Below are 21,909 nucleotides of genomic sequence, written 5' to 3' on the forward strand. Positions count from 1 at the left end.
AAAAAAGTAAGAATTGCAAGATACAAACTCGGAATTGCCAAAAAAAAAAAAAATACGGGTTGCGAGATATAAACTCGGGATTGTGAGAAAAAGAATTTCAAGAAAAAAATGAATTGTGAGATATAAATTCATCACTGCGAGAAAAAAGTATGATTTGTGAGATATAACTTCAGAATTGCAAGAAAAAACTGCATTGCGAGATAAGAGAGAATTGCGAGAAAAATGTACGAATTGCAAGATATAACTTCGGAATTGCTAGAAAAAAGGCGGAATTGGGAAATATAACTTCAGAATTGCGAGAAAAAAAACTACAAATTGTGAGATATAACATCAGAATTGCAAGAAAAAAGCATGAATTGCAAGATATAACTTCAGAATTGCAAGAAAAATGTACGAATTGCAAGATATAACTTCAGAATTGCAAGAAAAAAAAAGGAGGAACTGCGAGATATAACCTTTAGAATTGCAAGAAAAATGCACGAATTGCGAGATATAAACTCGGAATTGTAAGAAAAGGTAAGAATTGGAGGAAAAAAGTAAGAACTGCAAGATACAAATTCAGAATTGCGAGAAAAATTTACGGATTGTGAGATATAAACTCGGAATTGTGAGAAAAAGTAAAAGGTTGCAAAAAAAAGTATGACTTCCAAGATACAAACTCTGAATTGCAAGAAAAAAGTATGAACTGTGAGAGAAACTAAGAATTGCGATAAAAATACGAATTGTGAGATATAACCTTTAGAATTGCAAGAAAAATGTACGAATGTACGAGATATAAACTCGGAATTGTAAGAAAAAGTAAGAATTGCAAGAAAAAAGTAAGAATTACAAGATACAAATTCAGAATTGCGAGAAAAATTTAAAGGATTGTGAGATATAAACTCGGAATTGTAAGAAAAAGTAAAAGGTTGCAAAAAAAGTATGAATTGCAAGATACAAATTCAGAATTGCGAGAAAAATTTAAAGGATTGTGAGATACAAACTCAGCATTGCAAGAAAAAAGTATGAACTGTGAGATATAACCTCAGAATTGCCAGAAAAAGGAGAAATTCCGAGATATAAACTCAGAATTTGCAAGGGAAAAAGTATGAATTGTGAGAAAAGCTAAGAATTGCAATAAAAAAAGTACGAATTCTGAGATATAAACTCAGAATTACAAGAAAAAAGTAAAAATTGTGAGATATAAACTATTTTTAATCAAACGAATGCAGCCTTGGTAAGCATAAGAGCTGTCTATGACAAAATAAAGCTGTCATAACTTTAGAGCTCAAATTATTTTTTTGGCTGCCGGCAATTAGCAGGTTGCTAACATCCGCCTTGTGTTTCATCGCATATGCAGCTGATGGCAAAAAGCGGCATGCAAACCACAGACAGGGTGCGGTAATGGAGTCCGGCTGCCAGCAGAGGGTTATTATTACATTACATTACACAGTCCTACTGTAGGACACTTCAGGTCACGTTTAGCTGAGGTAATGCTCCACATAACTCAATTATATCACTGTAGAGACTCCCCACTGTCAGCAACCCCTCCGGCCGGCAACCAGACTTCCACATCCATGACGGCTGTAATTTTCTGCGGCGTATCTTGTCTGCGGGCTTCAGAATTACTGTCATTTTCCCCATGGGGCCTGTTACTGGAGCTGATGGGAGCGCGTGAGGCTTTCATCGCGTGCCTCTTGCGTTTAACGGAGCGGGATTAAGTGGCTAAATCTGGGATGGAGAGAAATCTTTGATAGACTAAGGAAAGTGTTGTTGTGGAAAGGTAGGAAAACAGACGTACCAGGCGATAGAGCTCGGTGACGCTGATTTCATCCGGGTCCACCATGCTGAACTCCCTCCTGGGTACCAGGTCCAAACCCAGCTGTCTGTTAAAGATGGAAATAAAGTCAGACAATTAAAACCAATAAGTATCTGGTGTTTAAAGGGACAGTTTGAGCAAAAACAAAAATTCTGTCATCAATTACTCACCATCATGACCGTTGTTCATCTTTGGAACATAAGTTAGGATATTTTTGATGAAATCTGAGAGCTTTCTGATCCTGCATAGACAGCAACGCAACTGACACGTTCAAGACCCAGAAAGGTAGTTAGGACATCATTAAAAAACTAACATCGGTATTTCCCTTGCTGTCTATGCAGGGTCAGAAAGCTCTTAGATTTCATCATAAATATCTTAATTTGTGTTCAGAAGATGAATTAAAGTCTTACTGGTTTGAAACACATGAGGGTCAGTAATTAGTGACAGAATTTTCATTTATGGGTAAACTATCCCTTTAATAAACAACTGAACGAAACACAGCAGAATTACCAATCATGCAAAAGACCACGATCCTATTGTTTGTCGCTGCCGTTAAGGACAAAATCTAATGGAAGAAATCACACATTTTAGGCCCTTGTTTTATTTTATTTTTTTTAGAACTGCATGATATACTCGCAATTCTGATTTTTTTCTCAGAAAAACTCCATGTAAACTTGTAAGATATAAACTTGTGAGTTATAAAGTCCAGTTCCGTAGTGAAAAAAAAAGACTAAAAAAAGATATTTTCTCAGAATTTGCGAGTTTATATCTCACAATTCTCACTTAATAACTTGCAATTTTGTGTTTTAAAGTCTAAATTGCAAGATATAAACTTGCACTTCTGACTTTATTTCTGAAAATGGTGAGAGAAAAAAAATCTCGAAGAAAAAAAATCTCGAAAATCTTGCAATTCTAAGTTTTTCTCACAATTTCAGAGAAAGGTCAGAACTGCGAGTATCTATCTCGCTATTTCGACTTTATAACTTGGAATTTTGAGTTTATTTCTTGCAATTTAAAGATAAAAAGTAACAATTGCCTTTTTTTTTATTCAGTGGCAGAAATGGGCTTCCAAATAATTCTCTTATTATTACTTGAATTAATAATTTTCTTAACCAAGATACCTAAATATTAACATTTATACTTAAATGATCATTTCAATGTTTGAAATTATAATTTAAGTATACATTTTAATATTTAGGTATCTTGGTATTACATATATTTTATTTTATTTTTTTGACAAAAAAGTATATTATGAATATAATAAATATAATATAGTTAAAATGCTCTTTTAAACTGTCAATTTAGTAAATAATATTCCTTATTTATTTACAAAAAATAAAATAAAATAATTTTATTTATACACATTTTTTATAAGTATCTATAATGATTTCTGAAGGATCATGTGACAGTGAAGACTGAAGAAATAAAATCAGCTGAAAATTCAGCATTGCATCGCAAAAAGACATTTTAAAATATATTAATAAAGAATTATTTTAAATCGTAATAATGTCAAAATGTAGCTGTTTTTAAAACAAATACAAATATTCAAATAAATGCAATCTTGCTAAGCATTAGTGACTTCTTTCAAAAACATTAAACAACCTTACCGACCACAGTCTTTTAAATAGTAGGGAATTTTATGATTTATTTATACTAATTCATAAATAATATCTAACTTTTTTTTTTAGTTACAGTAAAGACAATGACAAGTTTGGGGGAATTTCGATAAAAAGAATTTGAAAGCAAATATGCTAAACTGTATATAAATAAAAGTCAGATGCAAAAAAAGGAAGAAGAATACGATATCTGATGTTTTATAAACTGTGATGTGGAGCTGGACTTTGAGATTTCACCAATTTTTCTTTCATATTTGTGTAAAACATGACCTGAACATGTTTGTGACAGGTGTTTTGCTTTAACACACTTCACACACTTTATACAGTACTTACTCGTTGCCCCAGTCCAGACGTGCCGTGATGTGCTGTTTGACGTCCCTCATGCGGTCATGGGTCAGGTGACCCACCAGTACCTGCCGCCTGAGGTCCAAAATCTCATTCATCACGTGCCACAGTCTGTGAAACAGATCTCCTTCATTCTTCTACGGGGATAAACAAAAACAACTTTAATAAGGGGGTTTATATTGCTGTAGTACTTAAATATAATGACCTGGTGTAAAAATAATTCAAAAACAGTTCCCCCCCGCGACAACAGCTCAAATACAAATAATATATTCCGCCCGACAACATCTTGTGCACCCAGAGTTCACATAGCCAGCGTCTGGCTGTGGGTGGATTGCTGTGTTTGCCCAAACAATATTTACCACAAAGAGCTGCTTCCACATGGCGCCCCAGTCCCTCAGGGTGGACGTCATCTCCGTAATGACAGAGTCTTCGGTCGGCACCACCGTCTCAAACTGCCTGTGAGTCAAATGTGGGCGGCACACAGCGCAACAAATATGATGAGATACACCTCATCTGCTATAGATGCTATACTGTTTGTTAATCAAAGGAGAAAGCAGATGTACAGCAGAGCACTGGCGCTTCACTTCTGTTCTGCCTGCTACATTATGTTCAGGCAGCACAGGCTCACAACAGATGTCTGTGCACCAACAAAATGCCATAATATGGTTTCAGGAAATCCAGAGCACCAATTATACTGTATGGATGCAGAATATGGAAGAAGCTAAAACAATTACATGGCCAGATACAGGCGCTTTTCTGTTTTTATTAATAAAGTCGAATGTAATGTTTTGCCTCAATTTGTTTTTGTTTTTTTTAATCCTCAAAATGCATTTAAAATCTGTATAAATTTTTTGTATCCTGGGTCATCTAGTTTCTTTGTTAAATCATAACTTAATTTTTTTTTTTTTTACTTTTACCATATTGTTTCTGATCAGCAACTTCTCATTAATGAGTGAATGTGAACATTTTTCAACTTTTTTTTTGGTATGGTTCATTTGTAATTTGATTATTATATTATATTATATTATATTATATTATATTATATTATATTATATTATATTATATTATATTATATTATATTATATTATATTACACTATATTATATTATATTATATATTAAACAAGCTGTGTGGTTCATGGTATTAATTTTAATGATATTATATTATATTATATTATATTATATTATATTATATTATATTATATTATATTATATTATATTATATTATATTATATTATATTACATTGTATTATAATTAAACATTTAGAAATCATAGGGTTTTTTTATATGGTCCATGTGTAATTTTGATTATATTATAGTATATTATACTATATTGTATTATATTATATTATATTATAATTCAAACATTTAGAAATTAATATACCATCATATGGTTCATGTATAATTATAATTATATTATAATTAAATAAATTAAAATATACTGTATTATGTGTTATTATATTACATCATATATTACATTATATTTTATTATGTTATGATTAATTAAAACATTTAGAAATTAATATAGCATATAAGGGTTTTTGTATGGTCCATGTTTATTATATTATATTATATTATATTATATTATATTATATTATATTATATTATATTATATTATATTATATTATATTACAATATATTATAATTAAACATTTAGAAATCATAGGGTTTTTTTGTATGGTCCATGTGTAATTTTGATTATATTATAGTATATTATATTATATCATAATATATTATTTTTTATTATTATGAATGATTAAACAATTTTGAAATTAATATAGCATCATAGGTTTTTTGTGTTGTTCATGTGCAATTTCAATTAAATATATTACATTATATAATATTATATTATATTATATATTAAACAAGCTGTGTGGTTCATGTGCAATTCTAATTATATTATATTATATTATATTATATTATATTATATTATATTATATTATATTATATTATATTTGTTTAAGTGTTTTTATCAGCTTACGATTGCAAATTTATGAAACCTACATATTTGTAGAACATATTTTTTGGAAAAAAAATAACAGGCAGTTTAGTGGTTTTAGGAGCAACATTTTCTTGCAGACTGCAAGCTATAGGTTAAAGTGGCTGTACTGTAATGTAATGTAAATGTGTGCACTTTATACAGAGATACTGGATACCTATAAGTACAGTAATGTTACTAACATCACCAAAACTACATTCATTGTTTATATGGGGGAGATTTACTACAGTAAATACTGAAACAGCACACTGACCAAGCTGAATACTGAATACTTTGTTCCTTCAACTCACCCTTTATTCTTGATATGAGCATTCTTCAGATGGATGTAGCTGCATGGGAAAATGCCCTAATAAGAAAGAGAGATAGACAAACAAACAGATTAAATAAACCAAAATAAAAAACGAACAAGTCGTCTAATAATCAAGGGAGGAAACAGACAGAAATAAAGGAATATACTGGCTTTGATCCATGCGTTTTGGCTGACGGTGTTGCTGTGATATTTCAGGAACTGAAAATAGCATCCGAGAGAGACACGAATGATAAAAGACAAAGACACGGCTGCTTACCTTGGCATTCGGGTTCTTGAGGACGAATCCTCTGTACCAACCTGAAACAAGAAAACATTTCTGTGACTTTCATCTTTAATATAAGCCAAATGCTTCTTGACTGAGCCGTTTTCATAAAGGTACCTTTCATAGGATGTTATCTAACAAAAAAAAACAGTAATGTTGGAAACGTCCTTAAATTAGTTGAAAATAGGACAAATCTATGCTTTAAGAGATTTACTTAAAGAAACAGTGCACCCAAAAATGTAAAAATTCTTATCATTTATTCACCCCAAAGTTGTTACAAATCTGTACGAGTTTCTTTCTTCTGTTGAACACAAACAATTATATTTTGAAGGATTTTGGTAATAAAACAGTTGACGGCAGACATTGACTTCCATAGTATTTTCTTCCATTATATGGAAGTCAATGGGTGCCGTGAACTTGAGGCTGAATAAATGAAAGAATTTTCATTTTTGGGTGAACTTTCCCTTTACAGAATTTAGATATCTGTGCAGTAAATCAATATTAAACATGCTTTTTCCCAGTAAAAGATATTAAATATCTCAAATATCCAGCTATATATAACTTTTAACTTTAGAGACCAAGGACATTATTCGCTTCCCTCTCCCTCCTTCATTTTCGTCAAGTTTGACATCAACTTTCTTAGTATTCCTCAAAATTAATTCATTTTAAACAATATAACAAGAAAAAAAAAAGAAAATATAAAAGAACAACTGTTTTCTTATAATTTTTGGTAAAAAGTTTATAGGGAGACCCGAGGTGTGTAATAGTGTAAGTATATTTTTTGACTCAATATGTGCAATTCACCTTTATTCCTCAAGGTAGCACTGTTTAATAGACAATAATGACGTAATGTTTCACTGATAACTATCGCAGGCATAAAACAAAAAAAAATTACAAAAATTGAACTGGTTTACATGAACATGGCTATACTGCAGAGAAATTACTGTACGCAATAAACTGTTGTTTGATGGTGGATGTGGTGAATAAGCTGCCAGCGATTAAAATATTGACATTGAAGTCATTGAAAACAATAGTTTTGAGAATATGGCTGAGATGGCGAATATGAGCCAGATGCTTCAAAGTTTCAAATGGTAATAAAATATGCTTTATTTTATTCTTCTGTAATTGTTCTTAAAGTATCAAGAAAATTTTTTGCTATTGCGGAAGTTAGAGATCCATCCGTGCTGGATATATAGGTCTGCGTTGCTAAAAAGCTGAATATGTAATAATGATTGGTGAAACATTCATGCATTTAAGGGTTAAAGTGGGATATTTCATTGCAATTACTCAACTGACACCCACTCTATCAGTCTCAATCTTACACATTGTCCAACTAAACAAACTTGGTTTCGTTTGACACAAGGAATGGTTCGACCAACAAGATACTGTCAACCTCAGGATCACTTTGACTCAGCACTACCACAGATGTGAACATCTCCATCACTGATGAACCTACTGCCCAATGCAAATCAACCCACAAATTGTGCTTTCTACCCAAAAGCAGAAAATGACATTTGGAAGGTGTGAAAAACAGGGGGCCTCTGGACGGTAAATGGTGTAATAACAGCAGTCGAATATAGAAACATGACCCTTCGTCAGTCAGTCAGGAACTAATGATTATGTAGTTTCATATCTACTGTGTAAGATTTGTGTTCTCCTTCACAGCGTTTCTAGTGTTCTCCAACCGAAAGCGACTCTTTTACTCAAAAAAACAGGAAGCGCGTGCACCCAGAGAACAAAAGAGTGTGTCTTCAAAGGGTGGAAACAGGAAACGAAGGAGTCGAGTGCGGGTCACAAAAAAAGGTTGGTTTCAAATCCTGCCGCTTGCTTGAAGAATGAGCGGTGGTACAGGTGTCTCTGTGTCAGCAGTTTATCAAATCAAGCCAGCCTTGCTGAAAAGACCCTCTTAGATCAGAATGAGTTTTCACTCTGGTTTAATTAGACTGGTTATAGATGGTTTACCGCTAATTACCGCTTCATAAGTTTTAGATCTTGTAATGTTTTTTTAGAAAAGGGGGTCTATTCTGCTTATTAAGGCTGCATTTATTTATATACATACATATACATTTTCTGTATCTCCAAATTCTGACTTAAAGTTACTTTTATTCAACCTGGTCATTTTTTGACCAGAAATGACACAGGCTTCTCCCAAAAGATAATAAGACGATGTATAAGTAAATGTAAATATTTTTCAGCTTTTATTTACATTTGAACAAAAAGTGGCATGTCCAAAATTATTCATACCCTTTGCAAACTGTCACAGTCTAAGGGAAAATCCAAAGTTCTATACCATTCCAAATAGTCCAAGCTGTTCTAAAGCACCCTAATTACCCTGATTCATTGGGAACAGCTGTTTTAATCAACTTAACCGGTGAAAGACCAGTAAAAAGTATTTTAATTAGATATTTACATTGCAGTGCTATTTTAGTATTACTATTATTTCAGTAATATTTATATTATAGATTAATAAGAATATATTAATAATTGACATTTTTATTGTCTTTCTGAGTTTGCTTCCATTTTTAATATTTGGCTTTCACTTTAAATTGTAGCTTCTTTTTTTTTAGAAATTGTAGTTATTTTAATTGTGTTGTGTGCTTGTCATTAATTGATCTTTATTTCAGTTATAGTTTTTATTTCTAGTTTTAGCGTTCAATGTTAGTGCTTCTACATCAACAGTTTGTTGTCAAGCCAAGATTTCTAATTTTTCATCCAATACTTTTATTTTATTTCAGCTTTATTTCAATTAACAAACATGCTTCGTTAGCTCAGCTGAATATCAAAATAATGGTGCAGTCCTACATCAATGAATGAAGCTGTTTAATCTGCATGGACTTCCTGCTAAAGCTGAATGAAAAAGGAAGTCCTGCTGGTTAAGACGCCTGGTGGGAACAAACATGCACATCATTATCCAAAACAACATATGCTGGTGACCAACTGCTGGTCTTTTCAGAAGAGAAGCTCCCGGACCAATCTGGCAACATTACACTCAAGTAACCCTGCTGACATGAAAAAGCCAACACCAGCTAAAACTGTTTAAATCAGCTGGACTGCTTAAATGACTAGTTAAAACTATCACTGATTATCAGTATACTGTATGTTTTCAGCACTTTCATGCTGATCAAGTTGTAAGCTTGTGTAAGTAACAGACCACTTAGAAATCTCAGCTGGTCCCAACTGGTTTAAACACAAAAAAAGGGGCTTATACTATTGAAATGCATGTAAAAAAGGGTTTTTACCTTCACATTTCTCCAGGATCTGCACCGTATCACCGATCTCCAGAGGCAAGCCATGCTGCACCGTTCCTCGAAAACTGGCCAGCACTGCAACACAAAAAAAGACAATCAATTATCAATAACTCAGCGTTTGCCATGGTTATTAAACTAAAACTAGTGCATAGTGCATTAACTAATATTAACAGATACAACTTTAAACTCAAAAATGCTGATATTAACAACAAAAAATCCATTCCCTTCCATTCATACACACTTATGCTGCAAATTTGCATAGTGCAAAGACATTTGACTCATAGAAGATGTAAACGTCAAAGATCGACCTTTTGGCTGAATTCAAACAGTGCACAAATGTAAAAGCCGCCTGGTTTGCAGCGTTCTGAAGTAATTTCAAATGCTCAAAGCCTGGTGTGACCTCAGCTTAAGCTCATGAGGGCAGGGTTGCCAGATTTGCTCTGAAGTTCAGCGCTGTGGAAAGGTTTAATAAAAGTGGCGTGCCTCTCTTGCTTAAGCGTTCGATGGAGAGGCTCACCTGAGGAGACTCGCTTTGATGAACACGTACGCTAAGAGACTTTGAAGTCAAGGCTGTCTGAGCCAAGAAAAGTCAAGGAGTAGAAAAGAAATTAAGAATATGGAGACTATGAGCACTGGGAAAACGTCAAAAAAGAGAGAGAAAAAGGACGTGTCTTGTGTAATCAGCACTGCTCACAAAAACAAACACTGTGAAAGCTCTCATATCTATTATAATGATGTCATCATTGCCCACTCCACTCAGAGGGGATTATGGGATAGGTGTGTTAAATCAGGTTAGCTCACCTGCCTGAGATCACAAAGCAGAAATGATTTCTGCAGTGGATTTTACGCTTTTATGGGTTTTCACCAGCCAATCTGGGATACCCACACAGAGAGGCTCTGACCTAATTGAGAAATTCTGTGTATGCGTATGTGTGTTATGCGATTTTAAAAGATGACAGAATCATTATAAGATGCACAAAACACACAGAAACACTAGAACAATCCCAAACAAATTATTCTTCAGAATCAGGTGTTCTTAGAGAATCAAAAAACTAAGCACAATCAGTATAGTCCAAATTAATGACTCCTATGAGCCGATTCTTTTTGGTTAAATCAAAAACAAAGTGCAATCAGTAAAGTCTTACTGATCCCAAATGATTGACTTGTACGACTCGATTCTTTTAAGGGAAATCAAGAACATACAATGCAACCAGTGTATTCCAACCGATTCCAATGAGTCGATTCTTCTTAGTGAATCACATACATAAAGTGCCATCAGTATAATCTAAACAATTCATGAACGAATGACTTGTATGAGTTGATTCATTTTAGTGGATCAAAGACATACAGTGCAACCAGTGTATTTCAACCGATTCCAATAAGAATGACTCTCATAAGTTGATTCTGTTTAGTGAATCACTTGCATGAAGTGCCATCATTTTAGTCCAAACGATTCATTAACAAACAACTCCTATGAGTTGATTCATTTTAGTGGATCAAAGACATACAGTGCAACCAGTGTATTCCAACAGATTTAAAAAAAAAAAATGACTCTCATGAGTTGATTCTGTTTAGTGAATCACTTACATGAAGTGCCATCAATATAGTCCAAACAATTCATTAACGAACAACTCCTATGAGTAGATTTGTTTTAGTGGATTAAAAACATACAGTGCGACCATTTTTTCCAACCGATTAAAACAAGAATGGCTCCAATGAGTTGATTCTGTTTAGTGAATCACTTACATAAGTGTCATCAGTACAGTCCAAATGATTCCTAAATGAATGACTCTTATGAGTACATTCATTTTAGTGAATCAGAAACATACAGTGCAACCACTGTTTTAAAACCGATTCAAACAAGAATGACTCCAATGAGTTAATTCTGTTTGGTGAATCACTTACATAAAGCGCCATCAGTATAGTCAAAACAATTCCTTAAATGAATGACTCCTATGAGTGGATTTGTTTTAGTGGATCAAAAACACACAGTGCAACCGGTGTATTCCAACTGAATTGACTCCAGTGAGTCAATTCTGATTAGTGAGTCAAAGTGATTCCCAAAAAATGACTTGGTTCTTTTAGGCGAATCAGTTCTTTTTAGCGAATCTAAAACAGTCAACATGACCAGTGCTATAACTGCTAAATGAATAAGTCTTATGAGTTGAATGACTTGGTTCTTTGTAGTGAATCAAAAACATACAGCGTGACTAGTATATTCTAATCGATGCCAAAAAGAATGACTCGATTCAGATCAGTGAATCAAAAACAAAGTAAGTTCAGTGCAGTCCAAATTGTTCCCCTTAAAAAATGACTTTGTCCTTTTTAGTGAGTCATTTCTTTTTAATGAATCTGACATTCAACATGATCAGTTTAATCTAACTGCTAAAAGGAATTTAATGAGTCTTATGTTAGCTGACTTGGTTCTTTTTAGTGAATCAAAAACTTACAATGTAACCAGTGTATGCCAACTGATTCTCAAACAAATGGTAAAATTGGTTAAATTGGTTCTTTTTAGTTCATCAAAACCATAGTGTAAAAATACTGACTCAAATGAGTCGATTCAGATCAGTGAATCAAAAACAAAATGCAATCAGTGTAATCCAAGTGATTCCCAAAAAAATTGGCTCTTTTGAGCGAGTTGTTTCTTTAACGAATCTAACACACTCAACATGACCAGTTTAATCGAACTGCCAAAGGAATCATGAATTGGATGACATGGTTCTTTGTAGTGAATCAAAAATGTACAGTGCGCCAGTGTATGCCAACTGATTCTCAAACAAATGGTAAAATTGGTTAAATTGGTTCTTTTTTAGTGAATCAAAACCATAGTGTGACCAGTGTATTTCAACCGATTCTAAAAAGAATGACTCAAATGAGTCAATTCAGAAAATTGGTTCTTTTGAGTGAGTTGTTTCTTTTTAATGGATCTAACACATTCAACATGACCAGTTTAATCGAACTGCCAAAGGAATCATGAGTTGGATGACATGGTTCTTTGTAGTGAATCAGTGAATGTACAGCGCGCCAGTGCATGCCAACTGATTCTCAAACAAATGACTCCTATAAGTTGGCTCTTTTTCAAAGAATCAAAAACATACAACATGACCAAAGCAAACTTAAATCCTAGTAAAAGTGCAATCAGAAACTAAATTTCTCAAAATTCCCACCCTTACACCTAACAACCACCCAGACTACACTAGCAACCACTAAAGAAGACTTATGCATTGTAGAAACACTTTTTGCACATGCAGGCAGCACATTAATGTTTTATCATTCAATTGTAAATATACTGAACTGAACCACTAAAATGGTAAAACCTGGATCTAACAGAATATATTCACAACATGACAACTTCAAACCATCCTTGAGTTCAGTGCATCTCCTCAAGACACTCATCTGATTACAAACCCATTTCTGTTCACCCAAAAAGCCTCCCAACCCAAGTTTCACGTCCCTGAATTTTGCATGCAGCTGCATCCTATCGGTGCAATTTGACTTTAAAATTCAGAAGCCAAAATAACAAAGTAGGTCCGATGAATTAATTATACAGGTTTTCGGCAGCAGCACATTAAATTATTCAGCCTGGATGAGGAGTCCTTGACAGAGCTCAAATCCTTCCCGGCTAACCGTACGGCAGCTGTTAACAGAGTCGGAGTGTCGCCAAAGAGCCGCCAGAGAGACTCAAAAGTGTTCAGTGACCGAAAAATGCTTTTTGTGGTTTTTAATTACCTGAGGAAAGATAAAGAGCCAGAAAGAGAGGGAGATGACCTCTTGAACTACCAGTATAAAAATTCAATGTCATAATTACATTTTCAAAAACTCAACCAAAGTGAACCAAAAATGTATGTAGACACAATTCGCTTTCAAAAACAAGAACAACTGTAATATTTCACAACTAATTCCATATGTATGATTCCCAGACACAGATTAACCCTGAATCTGAACTAAAATTACAATCTCATCAGTAATTCTGCAGTGAAAATCCTTTTTAGCACTAGGCGTAATCTGTGTTTGGGACTCTAGCCCATAGAGTCTGGAGAATCATCTGTAATCATGTCTAAACCATCTGTAACTAACAGAACGAATCATCTCTGAATATGTTTGCACACTACTAATCATGGGGAACTGGAAGTTATACTACACTGAAGATGAAACAGACCGTGACGCTCCATCTCTCTTCAGCTGGTTTGATACATAATGCCAAAGCTCCTGGATACGCTAATAAAAATCTAATAAAATTAAAATAAATTAAATTAAAATTAAATAATAAATGAATAAATAAATAAATAAATAAAATTAATTAATTAAAAATAAAATAAATATAAAATAAAAATAAAAATAATATAAAATGTTATAATGTATATTAATAAAATGAAATTAAAATTAAAAATTAAAAAATAAAATATTAAATAAAATATATCCATTTTTATTTCATATAAATTGTTTATACAGTAATAACAAAATTAAACGAAACAAAATAAAATAAAAGCTAAATTAAATGAAATAATAATTTACAAATAAAATATAAAATAAAAAATAAATATAAAACAAAAGAAAACTAATTAAATTAAATTAAAAAATAAAATAAAATAAATATATTTAATAAAATGTAAAATTTTTATAATAAAATTTAATAAATGCACTTATGTAATATAAAAATGTTATATAATTTATAATAATAAAAAATATAAAACTTGCATTTTTATTTAATATAAAATTTTGTACAACTTATAATAAAATAAAACAAAATCTAAAATATAATAAAACAAAACAAAATTATATAAAATAAAAAATGTAATTAAATAAAAATGTAAATAAATCTATTATGTAATATAAAAATGTATATAATTTATAATAATAAAGTAAAATGAAATAAAACAAAAGCATTATTACTTAATATAAAAATGGTTAAACTTTAAATAATAATTAATAAAAAATAATAATTTTTTAAAGCATTCTAGGACCTAGTCTTATCAGAAAATGACAAATTTGATTTTGTCCTAAAAAGATATCTTATAATATTGCATAATCTTGCATACTGTTGATGGAGATTATGCCTAAATAAATAAAATAAAATAAAATAAAATAAATAAATTAATTACATTTAAAATAAAATATAAAACAAAATACAATTTAATAATAGAGTAAAACTATTTTTTTTTTTTTTAAATTAAATTAAAATAAAAAGTAAAACATTAAATAGAAAATATTTATTATAAAATATATATATAACTTATAATAATAATTTATCATTCTTTTTAAAAGCATTCTGGGACTGTCTCATCAGAAAATGATATATGCATTGATTTTGTCCTAAAAAGCTATCTTGCAATGTTTCATAATCTTGCATACTGTTGATGGAGATGACGCCTAAAAGTGTTGCATAAGTATGCAGCAAAGTCAAAGCAACTCTGATGGCATGTGCATTGTGGGAAAGTGGCAGAGAAACAAACACACAGTCCAAGCCTCAGCAGGGCGCCACGCTCTCGCTTCACATAATCCCGCTGGGCTGACACAGACCTGAGACAGCGAGCCTCATCTCTTTGGCTGGGCACAGATATCGAAATAGAGAACTCAACACAAGACTGTGCTTGTGTGGATTAACCGCTGCAGATCTGGTTTTGGTTTGAGAGTGTGATGCTACAGTCAGGTTGTCTAAGCTCCTTACAGCACGACACAGAGCTCAGGATGATGGCTTCACCCGCACCGCTCAAGATCTGGCCAAGAGACATGTGTTTGTGCCTGAGCCATCCAGGAAACAGAAACACAGCGCTAAAGATTTGCTGTGTGGAGTTTAATTGCTCAAAGTAATCAAACTAGTTTACAACAACACTGCCAGACAGTATGGTGGACAATATAATGCTGAAAAATATACACGAAAACTGTTGCAATTATATTATAGCATAACAACAACAACAACAATAATTATAATAATAATAAAATAATACTTAATATCATTGTTGTTGTTGTTGTTGTTTGTATAAACAAAACTTTTCTATTGTGTATTGTTTGTATTTTTTTTTATTTTTAATATTTACTTTTTTTATAATTTATTTTAATTAAGTAAATTAAAATATTAATTATTTAAAAATATGAATTGTCCTTAATTTTACATTTTAATAAGTTGAATTAATAATAAAAAATAATACTGATAATAATAATAATAATAATAATAATAATAATATATTCTATTATTATTACTATTATTATTATTACTGCTACTACTTGGGTAAAACTACTATTTATATTTCAAATATATTACATTTATTTACAAATATGTGACTTGTAATAATAATAATAATAATAATAATAATAATAATAATAATATTATATTCTATTATTATTATTATTTGTATAAACAAAACTATACACATTTTCACATTTATTTTTTAAATATATTTATTTATAAATATGTAATTGTCTTTCATTGTAAATTTTAATAATAATATTAATAATAATAATAATAAGCTACATATTTTTTATTTATTTTTATTTTTTTACAGAAAAATTATTATTCTTCAAAATTGTAATATTACTGCTATTATTATTATTATTATTATTATTATAGGTACTTATTTTATCAATTAAAATGATTTGAATACTACTAGAATATATAATTTAGTAATTTTAATCACTATAATATATAATTTAATAACAACAACAACAACAACAACAACAACAATAATAATTTGTTTAATGTATAAACAAATATATTTAATTTAATTAACAAAAATATGTAACTTAATATTAATTGTAAATGACATATATTCTAAATATTTAATATATATAGTATTTACTACATACTAACATACAATATGTACTAATGTATACTACTATATTTAACACTATATTTATATATTTATTTATAAATATGTAATTTCTTTAATTGTACATTTTAATAATAATATTAATAATATTTACATAAACCAAACTATACAAATATGTCCAATGAATTGTCTTTAATTGTACATTTTATTAACTGTAATTAATAATTGTAATTTGTAATAATAATAATAATAATAATAATAATAATACATTATTATTATTAATAATATTATCAAATTACATAAATTATAATAAAAATAAAACATTAAAAATATAATATACATTATTACTAAACTATATTATATAAATTCTTTTATATTGTTAAATGTGTACTTCATTATATCTTTTTTATTTTTATTTTTTTTACAGAAAAATTATTATTATTCAAAATTGTAATATTACTGTTGTTATTATTATTATTATTATTATTATTATTATTATTATAGGTACTTATTTTTTATAAATTCAAATGATTTGAATACTACTAGAATATATAATTTAGTAATTTTAGTCACTATAATATATAATTTAATAACAACAACAATAATAATAATAATAATAATAATAATAATAATAATTTGGTTAATGTATAAACAAATATATTTAATTTAATTAACAAAAATATGTAACTTAATATTAATTGTAAACAACATATATTCTAAATATTTAATATATATAGCATTTACTATATACTAACATACAATATGTACTAATGTGTACTACTATATTTAACAATATAAAAATGGCACGTATTAACACGCTGCTACTTCAAAATGGGTTCAAAAGGCTCTCCTAATATGCTTTTAACCACACTTAAAGAGAGCTCACCCCATACTGATTTGTGATCCGACCATGAACCTGACAGCTAATCAACCTCCAGATTCATTAATTATTCATCGCCACATTAATATGTAAATGTACGCAGACTTCTGCGTTGTCCACGACCACGTTGCCAAAACGAGACTGAATTATTAACACAATATTTAGATCCACACATTGAACATCCAGCAGCGCAGACCCAATAAATAATGCAGAAACTGGGAATATTGTGTTTGTCGGGTGGATCAAGAAGTTGCTAAACAATTAGGCGAGGGGGTGTGCGAAAGCATTTAGTACAAGTAAAAGCGTTTTAACACCATTTAGGGCATGTAATCACTGCCTGTGATACCAGCAGGACATTACATTCGATACACTCCAAGACTTGAGAGACCAACGATGTGCAACTAAAAAAGTTTGTCAAGACAAACTTTGAAGTTGGCTTGAGAAAGCAAAAAAAAGAAAGTTTACTGTTAATGTAGACAGACAGACAGACAGACAGACAGACAGATAGACAGACAGATAGATAGATAGATAGATAGATAGATAGATAGATAGATAGATAGATAGATAGATAGATAGATAGATAGATAGATAGATAGATAGATAGATAGATAGATAGATAGATAGATAGATAGATAGATAGATAGATAGATAGATAGATAGACAGATAGATAGACAGATAGACAGATAGACAGATAGACAGATAGACAGATAGACAGATAGATAGATACAGGGGTTGGACAATGAAACTGAAACACCTGGTTTTAGACCACAGTTAGTATGGTGTTGGGCCTCCTTTTTTTGGCCAATAGAGCATTTCGTCTTTGGAATTGTCATTTACAAGTCCTGCACAGTTGCCAAAGGCATTTTGAGCCATTCTCCTCTTGCAGATCAGGGGTCAGGTCACTACATGATACTGGTGTAGGAAAATGTCATCTGACTCGCTTCTCCAAAACACCCCAAAGTGGCACAATAATATTCAGATCTGGAGACTATGCAGGCCATGGGAGATGTCCAACTTCACTTTTCTTGTTCATAAGACCACTCTGTGGGGTTGGACAATGAAACTGAAACACTGGCCAATATAATGTTGGAGGTTTCATGGCTATATTTTTGCAGCCTGGTGGCCAATCTTCACTGATTGCACATTCCACCAGTAAGAACAGGTGTGAACGTTGACTATGTGCACCCAATGGTTCAGACATTGTACTCTGAAGGTGGTGCCATGTATCAGGATGATAATGCACCAGTACACACAGCAAGACAGGTGACAGAGTGGTCTGATGAACAAGAAAAGTGAAGTTGGACATCTCCCATGGCATGCATAGTCACCAGATCTGAATATTATTGTGCCACTTTGGGGTGTTTTGGAGGAGCGAGTCAGATAACATTTTCCTACACCAGAATCATATAGTGACCTGACCCCTGATCTGCAAGAGGAGAATGGCTCAAAATGCCTTTGGCAGCTGTGCAGGACTTGTATATGACAATTCCAAAGACGAAATGCTCTATTGGCCAAAAAAAGGAGGCCCAACACCATACTAACTGTGGTCTAAAACCAGGTGTTTCAGTTTCATTGTCCAACCCCTGTAGATAGATAGTAGGGATGCACCGAAATGAAACTTCTTGGCCGAAACCGAAAAAGAGGAAACCAAGGCCGAAAACCGAAACACCGAAAGAATTATGCCAATTATTAGTACAATTGCATTTATGGCTATGACTGTGTACTAATTTTACTAAAATCAAGGCATTGCAATTGCATGAATTAATATTAAAGTTTCAAAGTATAAATCAATTATATTAATTTAAACAATTATTATCAATCAAGTATTATATTACTTAAATAACATATACATATATTTTACTGACTTTGTTTAAATTGTTTAATTGTTTAAATTTTTATAACACATTATCTTGTGGATCCATCAGTTCACATTTACAACTCTACGTGTTTCTCTTCCAGCAGGAGGCGCTATCAGAATGGTATACGAAGCAGCGCAGCAAATGAGTTGGAAACGTGCAGCGCTCATTTTTATACAATGGATAGCCTTTTGAAGTTTCATCGCAATTCTTGTCTTTCAGTCCCCACATTTAAGACCACCTGAAATCATAATTATGACTTTCATAACCCCGTAATAACACTGCAGTCATCAATGAAAATTAAGAGCTTTATTTAAGACTTTCAAAAACAAACCTTACACAAAATACGTTTCTTTTTATTTTTTCCCACCATGTTCAGGGCACAAGAAAAATATTAGGGGACTAAATTAATATCAGCATATGAAGTATAATCGTCTCTCATTGTCTCTGAGAGAATGCACATCAGATGCTGAAAGCACTGTCAGTTTTTACTTTCACTTTAACATATTGCACAGTTTTCACATTACTTGTGTGATATCCATTGGCTCACCTCCATGGTTTAAAACAGAAATATTTATAAAAATACAGTACATGGAAAATACATATCTTTAAAATATTGTGACAAAACACCAACGTAAAGCCATTGTTTTTCACTCACTGAAATCTGCATCTGTCTGTCTCTGCTCTCATCATCACTGCAAGCACCACTGCAGACACACCCCTCTTGAAATTTCGGCATTCAAGTTTTGCAAGTTACTGACTTGTTCGTAACATGATTAGCATTTTTTGTACCATGTTACTAGCATGATTAACATGTTAGCATGTTTCTAGCATGATTAGCATGTTTCTAGCATGATTAACAAGTTACTGACTTGTTTGTAACATGATTAGCATATTTGTAGCATGTTACTTGCATGATTAACATGTTGTTAGCATGTTTCTAGCATGATTAGCATGTTAGAATGTTACTAGCATGTTGGTAGCATTATTAACATGTTAGCATGTTTCTAGCATGATTAGCCTGTTTCTAACATAATTAAAATGTTACTAGCAGGTTTCTAGCATGATTAACAAGTTATTGACTTGTTCGTAACATGATTAGCATTTTTGTAGCATGTTACTAGCATGATTAACATGTTAGCATGTTTCTAGCATGATTAGCCTATTTCCAACATAATTAACATGTTACTAGCAGGTTTCTAGCATGATAAGACTTGTTCGTAACATGATTAGCATATTTGTAGCATGTTACTTGCATGATTAACATGTTGTTAACATGTTACTTGCATGATTAACATGTTGTTAACATGTTTCTAGCATGATTAACTTGTTTCTAACATAATTAACATGTTACTAGCAGGTTTCTAGCATGATTAACAAGTTACTGACTTGTTCGTAACATGATTAGCATTTTTGTAGCATGTTACTAGCATGATTAACATGTTGATAGCATGTTTCTAGCATGATTAGCATGTTACTAGCATGCTACTAGCATGATTAACATGTTGATAGCATGTTACTAGCATGCTACTAGCATGATTAACATGTTGTTAGCATGTTTCTAGCATGATCAGCATGTTAGAATGTTACTAGCATGCTACTAGCATGATTAACATGTTATTAGCATGTTTCTAGCATGATTAGCATGTTAGAATGTTACTAGCATGTCGGCAGCATGATTAACAAGTTACTAGCTTGTTTCTAGCATGTTGTTAGCATGATTAGAAAGTTACTATCAAACTTCCACATGCAAAATCACAATCTTTTTTTCCTTCCAGAGCAATGCAGAGAATGCCACCACAGCCATCTCAACACTTTGAGCCTCAACCACAGACGAACACAGGCTCTGGCTCTGATGTAAGACTCTGAATCTACGGGCAGCAGTCCGACAGACCGCCGATTCAGCTGCGCTTCATAACAGGAGCTGGGGTTGTTTGGCACGGCTCTGGATGCGTTTGTGCCAAAGGAGCGGTCACTGTGGAAATCATTCATTACCGCAGCTGCCCAAGAGGAAGACGCCGCTGATGCTGATGTGAATGCCACTGAAGGGAGAGCAGGCCTGTTAATTAATGAGCTCGTTTAGACATTCCTCAGCCTGGACGCTGACAGCCGAATGCATTTAACCCCTCGGTTCGCCACGGATCTCAAGGCGTGAGGTTAATTGAAAACTACAAGAGGCGGAAATTAAAAACAGAAATATCTGATATGGATACGAGAAGGTGAGCAGATGGGGTAGGGTGGTCGGGATAAGGGAATGGTAAATATTTTACTGGAATAAAATGTTAATTAATCTTAATTAAAAAATTCTAACTGAATAAGTAAGCAGATAATTTGGGGCTAATATAATAAAAACAATAAAATGAACTTTAGAAATAATAAAAGAGAAACTAATTTAAAAACAAAAAATCAATAAAATACAACAAAAAAAATAAAGAACATAAAACATTAAATGAGAAATTAGAAAGGTAAAATACAAATAAAATAAAGAAAAAATAATAAAAGAAAAGTCAAATCAAATAAAATGATAAAAGTACATCAAATAATAAATAAAAATGAAGTAAAATAAATAAATAAATAAATAATAAAAATAAATAAGGAGCAACAGAAAAAATTAAAATAAAGAATTATAAAATAAAAATTTAATTAAAGAAATAAGAGTAAAAAAAAATCAATTAATCAAATAAAAATATATTTTGAAAATAAAAGTAAAATAATAAATAGAACAATACAAATTAAAAAAAACTGTCAGATAAAGAATTTAATCAAATTAAGTAAAAGAAATTCATTTGATCAAATAAAAATAAAATAAAATAAGAGTAACATAAC

At 31.5% G+C, this 21,909-nt stretch overlaps 1 protein-coding gene across 1 annotated transcript in view; it reads right to left on the reverse strand.

The window, feature by feature from the left end:
- The window catches only part of dock4b (dedicator of cytokinesis 4b), a 79,414-nt gene extending 58,339 nt beyond the window's left edge, over positions 1-21,075 (reverse strand). The window contains exons 1-8 of the mRNA XM_073838501.1: positions 20,882-21,075; positions 15,224-15,321; positions 9,568-9,651; positions 6,323-6,363; positions 6,047-6,102; positions 4,119-4,215; positions 3,748-3,896; positions 1,781-1,865 (exon numbers count right to left, since the gene is read on the reverse strand). Of these exons, the coding sequence (XP_073694602.1) occupies positions 1,781-1,865; positions 3,748-3,896; positions 4,119-4,215; positions 6,047-6,102; positions 6,323-6,363; positions 9,568-9,651; positions 15,224-15,321; positions 20,882-21,075 (804 nt within the window). The remainder of the gene's footprint in view (positions 1-1,780; positions 1,866-3,747; positions 3,897-4,118; positions 4,216-6,046; positions 6,103-6,322; positions 6,364-9,567; positions 9,652-15,223; positions 15,322-20,881) is intronic.
- Positions 21,076-21,909: the final 834 nt, after the last annotated feature.

The sequence above is a fragment of the Garra rufa genome, chromosome 4 (assembly GCF_049309525.1).
Source record: "Garra rufa chromosome 4, GarRuf1.0, whole genome shotgun sequence".
Taxonomy (NCBI): Eukaryota; Metazoa; Chordata; class Actinopteri; order Cypriniformes; family Cyprinidae; genus Garra; species Garra rufa.